The sequence below is a fragment of the Oenanthe melanoleuca genome, unplaced genomic scaffold, assembly GCF_029582105.1.
Source record: "Oenanthe melanoleuca isolate GR-GAL-2019-014 unplaced genomic scaffold, OMel1.0 S001, whole genome shotgun sequence".
Lineage (NCBI taxonomy): Eukaryota > Metazoa > Chordata > Aves > Passeriformes > Muscicapidae > Oenanthe > Oenanthe melanoleuca.
In genome coordinates, this window is record NW_026612650.1 from 8,751,697 (window position 1) to 8,761,862 (window position 10,166).

Sequence of the window (10,166 nt, forward strand, 5' to 3'; positions counted from 1 at the left end):
CCATATATGGAGAAGTCAGTTGCCCAGTAATAAGGCCAGCTTGTACTGTGACAAAAACCCAATTCTGACCAAAGCACCCTGGATAAGAACGATGCCTCTTTTCCAAGCAACAAAAAACTCATCATCCCAGTTTCCAGAGTCAGTTAGGAGGAGGTGCTTTGCACTCCAATGGTAGCCAGGGTTTTTGGTGGCAGCAGCTTTAGCCAGGGAGAAATCCTGCAGCGTATAGAATTCTAGTAGGCAGCAGCCCAGATGCGGCTACCGACCCATGCATATGAGCCATGGCTTCCTTCCATGAGAAACAAATCTCACCATCCCAGATTCTTGATGTCATTAAGGAAGAGGTGTTTGGCAGTCCAATAGCAGCTAAGGTTCTAGGTGGTTGCAGCTTTGGACTGAGAGAAATCCTGTGTCATATGAAATTTTAGCAGGCAAGAGCCCACTCCTGGCCTAAAGACATTGGATACCAATGGTGACTCATTTCAATGGAAAAAAAAATCTCACCATCCGAGTTTCTGGATATCAGTTTAGAAGAGGCCATTGGCGCATCAAAGGCAGCAACTGTCCTAGGAGGTGGCTGCTTTGTTCTGGGAGAAATCCTATGCCGCAAGGAACTTCAGCAGGTGAAAACCCATGCCTGCCAAAGGACCCTTGATATGAATGCTGGCTCTTTCCCACAGGAAACAAATCTCACCATCTCAGTTTCCAGATGTCAGTTAGGAGGAGGTGTTTTGCACTCAAATGTCAGCCAGGTTTCTAGGTGGTGGCAGCTTTGGTCTGGGAGAAATCCTCTGCCATATGGAATTTTAGCAGTCAAAACCCAATCCCGAACAAAGCACCCTGGATACGAATGTCAGCTCCTTCCCACAGGAAACAAAATTCAACATCCCAGTTTCCAGATATCAGTTCAGAGAAGGACAGGGTTCTAGGTGGTGGCGGCTTTGGTCTGGGAAAAATCCTGTGCCATATGGAATTTCAGCAGGCAAAAACCCACTTCTGGCCAAAGGACCCTGGATAAAGACGGTGGCTCTTTTCCTCAGGAAACAAAACTCATCATCCCAGTTTTCAGATGTCTGTTTGGAGGTATCATTTGGCACTCCAATGGCAGCCAGGGTTCTCTGTGGTGGCACATATGGTCTGGTAGAAATCCTGTGCTGTATGTAATACTGGCAGGCAGGAGCCCTGTTACTGCTACAGGTTTCATTATAGGAATGGTGGCTCCATTCTATGGGAAACAAATATCATCCAGGTTTCCTGATGTCAGTTAGGAGGCCGCCTTTGACATTCCAATTACAGGAAGGTTGTAGGTGGTGGTAGCTTAGATCTGGGAGAAATCGTGTGTCGTATGGAATTTAAGCAGGCAAAAACCCACTCCTGGCCACGGGACCCAGGATACAAATGGTGGATCTTTTTCACAGGAAACAAATCTCAGCACCCCAGTTTCCACATGTCACTTCAGAGGAGGCATTTGCCACTCCAGTAGTAGCTAGGGATTTACACAGTGGCGTCTTTAATCTGGGAAAAATCCTGTGCTGTATGGAATTTTAGCAGGCCAAAGCCCAGTGTCAGCCAATGGACCCTGGATACGAACACTGGATCTTTTCCACAGGAAACAAAATTTACCATCCTAGTTTACAGATTCCAGATTGGAGGAGGCACTTGTTATTCCAAAAGCACCCAGTCTTTTTGGTGGTGGCAGCTTTGGTGTGGGAAAAATCCTGCACTGTATAGAATTTCAGCAGGCAAAAACCCACTCCTGGTCAACGCACCCTGGCTCTTTCCCAAACAAAACAAAACTCAACATCCCAGTTTCCAGATGTCATTCAGGATGAGGCGTTTGGTATGCCAGTTAAGGTTACAGGTGGTGGCAGCTTTGGTCTGAGAGATATCCTGCAGCATATGGACTGGCAGAAGCCCAGTTATGGCTGCAGGCCCATGCATACAAACCATGGCTTGCTTCCTTGGGAAACAAATCTCACCATCCCAGTTTCCTGATGACAGTTGGGAAGAGGCGTTTAGCACTCCAATAGCAGCCAGGGTTCTGGGTGGCTGCCTGTCACTGTCTGAGGGTCTCTTTGTGCCCGAGACCACTCAGATGGACATAGGAGGGTGGTTCAGGGCACAGGGTATTCTTGAAGCTGCCGAAGAAAGACTGCAGGAGACAGTCGTCCGGTCTCAAGGTCTTTTTATTATTTGTTATCTCTATAGTTTTCTTGTTCGCGAGCAGCAGTCTGGTCACCACCGTGTCCAGAACGAAAGTCTGCCCATGAAAGGCAGGACTTATCTTTTATACTCTAAACTACGTATTCTATGTTTACAATAGCTTTCCAATACTACAATATCTTATTACTATGTCCAGTTTTGTCCTCAACCAATCTGTGATTCCCAGCATCCCCCACCAACATGGAGAAGAAGAAGAAGAAGAAGAAGAAAGAAGATACCACACCCCAATTCCTCCATCTTGGCCTCGTGGCTGATAATATAAACAATCCCAAAAATTACCTTTTCTACATGCTAACTATCCAATTCACACTCTAGTTTCCCTTAAAAGTTGCATTTCTTCTCTGAGAGAAGGCAGATGTTCCCATGGAGCTAAATCCAGCTCTCGGACAACCCTGGCTCTATTCGGAGGTCTTTCATGGGTCTGACAGGGGGGTTCTCGCACCCACAGAAGGTCCAGAGGGACTCCCTGGACCCCCACAGTAGCCTTTTTGGTCTGGGAGAAATCCTGTGCCCTATAGTATTTAAGAAGGCAGAAGCCCTGTCGAAGGTACAGGTTCCATTATATGAATGATGGTTCCATTCTATGGGAAATACATTGATGCCTTAAGTTCTAAGTTTTTCTATTCTGCTTGGGTGTGCTTTTCCATTGTGCTTGGGTGACAAAGACAAAATATTTCAATTCCAGCTAGGGACTCAAGGACAGTTTCTTCAAATTTTGGGCCCTAAGCATAAAAAACATGAAAAGAAGAGGGCGGGCCAGCAAACAAGCAAGGAGGCTGAAACTTCACAATTTGAGACTATTAATTGGACGGTTGACTCCTGTATGTAAACGGACTAAAATCTAAAAAGATGTGAGATCATGTGACCAAGCCCTGCCTTGCTTCCACCTTGGAGCCATCCAGGCCAGGGTCACGACTGTGGCACTTCTACTGCCAGGGTGTAGCCTTTGAAGGCCTCTCAATAAATACCCATTCTATTCCCTGTAACTCTCTTTAGCCTCTATTCCAGCTCCTCTAGGCATCTGAACTGGTACCTCTGGTGGGGCAGGTGAGGCATCTGGAAAACCCCTGGACTGAAGCCAGCAGCCCTGGAAAGGCCCAGCAGAGGTCGAGAGGTATCAAAGCCAAGAACCCTGGAACAGTGGCATGTGAGTGATGGAATAAAAGGGTATTCTATTTGTTTAGCATCTGGGTTAGGTGCTAAGATGGTTTGTAAATAGCAATTTTGTAAATTGTAAATTTGTTTTGGGGAACCTTAGGGTTCTCAGCGGAATTGTTTTGCCCTGTATCCGTGGGTAAGAAGGAACACCTTCTTAAAGAGTAAGTTTAAATTGTAGGGCTGTTTTCCTGAAGCCAAAGGGTGGTGCAGCTGATTAGTTTCTGTGCAGCAGCTGTGAGGGTTGTGAATTCTAATCCTGACTCTTTGTGCTTTTTGCTCTTTATTTTTGGGTATCTGAATGGGGTGTGTTGCGGGAGACTCCTGGGTTCTTTGTATCAGGGTGGACGGAGTGGAACAAGACTCAAACGCTCTGTAAATGCTAAAAGCTACAGCTGCAGTTTATTATAAGAGAGTCTGCTAGGAACTGCCCGGCTCAGCCACATACAGATTAAAAAGACAAACGGGGGGAGAGAAAGAGAGAAAAGGGAGGGTAGAGAGAGAGAGAGTAAAGAAGGTAAAGAGCATAAAAGAAAAAGAGGAAGAAGAGAAGAGCAGGGGGAGGGACAGAGAGTAATGGGATAAAAGGGTATTGGGGTAATGGAAGAGGGAGAGGAGAAGTGGGAGAAGAGAAGGAAAGAGGAGTAAAAAGTAAAGAGAGCAACTTCCATTTGTAATACAATAAATCCTTTTCCATCATGAATATTTTGATCCCTAAGAAACAATCTAATACAAAATTCTATAGCATTTACATGCAGCCTATAGGAATCCTTATATTAGCATAGTGTGTGACATTCTGAACTCTAAGATCTAATCTTGGACTCTGATAAGTCTTTTGTGACCTTTGGAGTGGCTCTCTGGCCAAGACCATTATTTTGACAAGAGTGGAATTAGCTTCAGCGGGCTACCCTATTTTGTTTATGGTAATTTAGTAACTATGGCTTTCCTGTTTTACCTTCCCCAACAGTGTGTATCCTCTTCTGAATTTGATAATGGCAGTATTCCAACAGATAGCCCTTTGGGGTTAATATTGAAAAAGTGGGCGAATTTAACTGGGGAGAAGTCTATGCTTTTAAAATCTAAACCTATTAGACTCTCAGAGAAAATTAACTAGATAATGGGAACCATGGCCTAAATTTTGAAGTTTAGACCTGAAATTAATATCAAGATTAATATGCCTGTCCTAGGGGGTGATATTACAATGCTTTGTATCCCCAATTGTGTGTGATGTTCGGTGCTTTCAGAATTGACTGAAAGTGAAGGTTTGTTTTGTCTAGTTAGCCGGCGCCCCTCCCCATCAGCTGCTGGCTGTCAGCTGCTGCTTCTGCTGCTGCTTGGCAGGGACTGGTGAGAGCAGATCCTTGAGTCCAGGACTGCAGGAGCCAAAGGCTATGAGCAGGGAATTGCAATGTTGAGCAAGGCCTGGGCTGGTTGGAGGCAGCAGAAAGGCCAAGGGCTGAGCCCAGGCCTGCCACAGCAGGGCCTGTCCCTCACGGGTGGCTCGGGGCTGTTCTGGGGCACTGGGATGGGAGGGGCAGCAAGGACAAATGTCATCACCCTGCAGCCCTGTCAACCTGCTCAGGGAGGGCTGAGGCAGCAGCAAAGTGCAGGCCCTGCAAGGAAAGTTCCTTCTGTGGGGCTGCAGAGGTGCTGCCCAGCCCAGGGCACAAAGGCCTGGGTGCCTCTGGCCCTGCCAGCCCTGCCCAGCCCTTGGCCATCTCTCCTGCAGCCTGTGCCCCTGTGCGTGCTGCTCCTCTGCCCTGGCCGGCTGCACACGCCCATCTCGCTGTCCCCCCAGCATTTCTCAGCCCAGCATTGCTGTGCCCTCCTGGGCTCCCTGCACCCAGCGCTGCCGGCTCCTGGCACACAGAGCCATGGCACGGCCCAGCCTCACGCTGGGACACCTCGGCCACCAACATTCTGCCCTGGGAGGGACTTTTCTGCTTCCTCACCTCCAGGCTGAACCTTCCAGGCTGCACTTGGGGGAGGTTTCCTTCTCTTCCCACTCCCAAGGAAAGCTCTGTCTCCTGCTGTTCACAAACAGAGAAGGGCTGGTGGTGGGAGATGTGGTGGTCAGAGGCTGCCTGGGGTACAGTGGCCATTAAATTATTGAGTTTTTAAATATTCTGTGAAAGAAGGAGGGGCATCAACAAAACTTCAACACTAGACTTAGAGAGAGCAGTTTTCAGCATATTCAGGATGCAGATTTAGGGATAACTGAATCAGGTACTGTTTTGTTTTAAGGGAAACAGCCCTTAAAACAAAGGTTTGTAGGAAGGAAGGAGACACTTCAAAAAAGAAATCTTGAAGGACCAGAAGAAGATTGTCTCTCTGTGCCAAAACTGAGTTACCAAGGAAAATGCCTGGGCATGGAGCTTTTTCCAGGAGCTCAGGGAGAAAAGAAGGTGCATCACCTTTGGACAGAGGGACAGGCTACTCAGGAAGTATTTAAAGAAGTTGTTAGGTCATGCAGAAAGAAAATTAGAGAGGTGAAAGCTAAATTAGGACTTTAACCTGGCCACTACTGTGAAGGATAACAAAAATGGTTTTATCAATACATTCATGGCAAAAGGAGGGAAAAGGAGAACCTTGATTCCTTATTGGGGGGGATATGGTTACCAAAGATGAGGAAAAGGCTGAGGTACTTAACCCATTGTTGGCCTCACTTTTCAAAAATAAGACAGGTTGCCTTTAGGACAAGTGTTCTCCTGAGCTGGTAGATGGGGACAAGGAGCAGAACAGACCCCTGTAATCCAGGAGGAAGCAGCTGGGGACCTGCTCTCAGATGCTCACAGGAGGCTCTGGGACCAGATGGGATCCATCCTAGTGGGATGAGGGAGCTGCTGGAGGAGCTCCCCAAGCTGCTCTCCATCATTTATCATCAGTCCTGGCTCCCTCACCAGGGAGGTCCCAGAGGACTGGAGGTACCAATGTGAGCCCATCCCCAAGAAGGGCTGGAAGGAGGATCTGGGGAACTCCAGGCCTGTCAGCCTGACCTCGGTGCCCAGCAAGGTGATGGAACAGATCACCTTGAGTGCCATCACAGGGCACCTGCAGGATGCCTGAGGGATCAGAGCCAGCCAGCGTGGATTTCAACATCTGCATTGATGATCTGGATGAGGGCACTGAGTCCACCATCAGCAAATTTTCTGGTGACACCAAGCTGGGTGTGAGTGTGGATCTGCTGGAGGGTAGGAGGGCTCTGCAGAGGGACCTGGACAGGCTGGATCCAGGGCCCAAATCCAACAAGGTCAGGTTAAACAATACCAAGTGCCGGGTCCTGCACTTTGGCCACAACAGCCCCTGCAGTGCTACAGGCTGGGGATAGAGTGACTGGACAGTGACCAGGCAGAAAGGGACCTGGGGGCACTGGTGGACAGTAGGCTGGACATGAGCCAGCAGTGTGCCCAGGTGGCCAAGAAGGCCAATGGCAACTGCCCTGGATCAGGAATGGTGTGGCCAGCAGGAGCAGGGCAGTGATTCTTCCCCTGTGCTGGGCACTGGTGAGGCTGCACCTCGAGTGCTGTGTCCAGTTCTTGTCCCCCAATTTAGGAAGGACATGGAGGGGCTGGAGTGTGTCCAGAGAAGGGCAACAAGGCTGGTGAGGGGTCTGGAACACAAGTGCTGTGCGGAACAGCTGAGGGAGCTGGGGATGTTTATCCTGGAGAAGAGGAGGCTCAGGGAGACAAGGCAGTGTCAGGGCACAGGTTGGCCTTGATGATCTCCAAGGTCTTTTCCAGCCTGGCTGACACTGTGATTCTCTGTAACCACCCTTGGAGCAGTTGCAGGATGAGCCCTGGACCTCCTCTTCAGAAGGTCCAAGATCCCAGGTCCCTCAGCTTCTCCTCACAGCCCCAAAGCCCATCCTGTCAGTCCTGCAGAGCCTCTCCAGCCCCTCCTCACTGCCCAGAACAGGGAGCCCCCCACCCAGACACACCAGCCCAGATGTGCCCCCCTGGCCTGTGGTGCCTCTGGCAAGGGAGCAGCACAAGGCACTGCAGGACCCTGCAGACAATTCCTGAAGCACTTGTAGGATGACCCTGCTCCCCAGGGGACATTCCCATGGTGCCAACAAACTAACTGAAATGGGGAGTGGGGCCAGAGAGGAAAGGGCAAACAGGGATGGGTTGTTTGCAGGGAAGGGGACAGGATTGGGAAAAAGAAAGAAATGGATCAGGAAAGAGGAAAGAAAGAAAAGGTGAAGCAAAGGAAATTCTCAGGGCAGTTTGGGGGTGGCTGCCACGCAGCCCTGACTCTGAGCAACAACATCTGCAGAGGGACAGGAAACTCACAGCTCATGGGAACAAACTTTCTGGCTGACTGCAATGGCCACAACAAACCTGAGTGGTTTCCCTCCCGTCCCCCAGCCCTTGCTGGCCCCAGGGCTGATGGCATTTGTGCTCACTCAGCTCCATCTCCCCACAGCAGCACCATGGGGGTGCTGACACCTGCTCTGTGCAGTGCAAACAGGGGCTCCTGAGCCAGTGCTGCCGTGTCTGTGCCTGCAAGGATGCGGCACCTGTGTGAGCTGGGGGAGAGGCCAGGGCTGCAGAGGGGGGATGTTGTTGGCAGGTGCATGAGGACGCTCTGGGACGCTGACCTGGGGTATCCAGCACAGTGGGGATGGATCAGCCCCTGCTCTGCTGCTCCTTGCCAGGGTCTCCCCCTTGCAGGGACCTTGCAGAGCACCAGCCATGCTGTTTGCCCCCAGCCTGCCCACGGCCACCCTGGGGCTGCTCACGGGGGTTTTCTCTGCTCAGCATTGGCCTGGCCAAGTGTTGTGGAGAGAGCCTGGCCAAGGAGCCTCGAGCCCCCAGGCCCTGCCCTGAGGCGTCAGCGCTGCCCCAGCAGTGCCCATGGCCTGTCCCTGCTGCAGCCCCAGCACTGCCACCCCCAGGGCTGTGCCCAGCCCCGAGAGCACTCAGGCCCTGCAGCAACACGAGGGGCAGGAGGGCAGCGGGGCAGTGGCATGGGAGCAGCACTGGCAACACCAAGTGCTGCTGCTGCTGCTGGGCACAGCTGCTGTGCCAGCACTGATCTGCCCCAGCTCTGCACACAGACATTGCTGCTGCAGCTCCAGAGAAGGGAACAAAAGGGGCATCTCTGGAGAAAACTTTGCTGGGAGAGAGATCCCTTAGTTTGTGTAAAGCCACCAAGCACACAGCCCTTCATTGACACAGTCTGTGGCAACAGGGAAGATGGAGAAACAAAATGAGCAATGGAACACACAGTGGCTTTTTTTTATGTACAGTATGATATAACTAAAACAAAGGAGAAAAAAAACCCAACCAAAACAAGAAGTAGTATCAAAGATGAACTTTATTACAAGTGGTTTTCAGAAACTGACCAGCAGTTTAATGTTCCTGAAAGCATCCAGTCATCAGTCTCCACACTGCAGCTTTGAGCTCCTGATTCCTCAGGCTGTAGATGAGGGGGTTCAGGAGTGGAGGCACCACTGAGTACAGAACTGACACTGCCAGATCCAGGGATGGGGAGGAGATAGAGGGGGGCTTCAAATAGGCAACGAATGCTGTGCTGAGGAACAGGGAGACCACAGCCAGGTGAGGGAGGCAGGTGGAAAAGGCTTTGTGCCGTCCCTGCTCAGAGGGGATCCTCAGTACAGCCCTGAAGATCTGCACATAGGAGAAAACAATAAACATAAAACAACTAATATCTAAACAAACATTAACAGCAAGAAGCCCAAGTTCCCTGAGGTAGGATTTAGAGCAGGAGAGCTTGAGGATGTGTGGGATTTCACAGAAGAACTGGCCCAGGGCATTGCCATGGCAGAAGGGCAGGGAAAATGTATTGGCTGTGTGAAGCACAGCATAGAGAAAGCCACTGGCCCAGGCAGCTGCTGCCATGTGGGCACAAGCTCTGCTGCTCAGGAGGGTCCCGTAGTGCAGGGGTTTGCAGATGGACACGTAGCGGTCGTAGCACATGATGGTCAGGAGGGAAAGCTCTGCTCCAAAAAAGAAGAAAATCAGAAAGATCTGTGCAGCACATCCTGTGTAGGAGATGGTCCTGGTGTCCCAGAGGGAATTGTGCATGGCTTTGGGCACAGTGGTGCAGATGCAGCCCAGGTCGGTGAGGGCCAGGTTGAGCAGGAAGAAGAACATGGGGGTGTGCAGGTGGTGGCCGCAGGCTACGGCGCTGATGATGAGGCCGTTGCCCAGGAGGGCAGCCAGGGAGATGCCCAGGAAGAGGCAGAAGTGCAGGAGCTGCAGCTGCCGCGTGTCTGCCAGTGCCAGCAGGAGGAAGTGGCTGATGGAGCTGCTGTTGGACATTTGCTGTAGCTGGACATGGGGACCTGTTCATGGATAAAGGACAGTGACAAGGCAGCAGAGGCTGCTTTGAGCCAAACCTGGGCCATTCCCTGTAAACTGTCCCTCTGTGACACTCCCTCTTGTTCCTGCTCTGGGAAAACCTTTGTGCAGGTTCCTGACTGGGCTCCAGTTATGCTGTCTGAGAGTGCCAGGAGCAGCCAGGCCTGTGCATGGGGGCTCTTGAGGAGCCATCCCTGTCCTGCTGCCCTGGATTTGTGGCCTTGTGGCACAGGGACAAGGCTTGATATTCGGAATATGTCAGTGGAATCACTCCTAATGCAGAAGGGCTTGGTAGTGCCTGTACTCCCACTTCTTAAGTACATGGAGAGCAGAAAGGAATTTTAGCCATTATTTTCTTACCCACATATCATTCCTGATTCTCTGAGGATAGAAATCCCCAGCACTTCTGCTGCACTCACAGTTTGCCACTGAGAGATGTGAGAGGCAGAAGATTCCCTGTGG

At 50.7% G+C, this 10,166-nt stretch overlaps 1 protein-coding gene across 1 annotated transcript; it reads right to left on the minus strand.

The window, feature by feature from the left end:
* Positions 1-8,727: 8,727 nt before the first annotated feature.
* On the minus strand, positions 8,728-9,665 carry LOC130266152 (olfactory receptor 14A16-like). The gene has a single exon (XM_056515494.1). The coding sequence runs from the start codon at positions 9,663-9,665 to the stop codon at positions 8,733-8,735; it is 933 nt and encodes a 310-aa protein (XP_056371469.1). The 3' UTR covers positions 8,728-8,732.
* Positions 9,666-10,166: the final 501 nt, after the last annotated feature.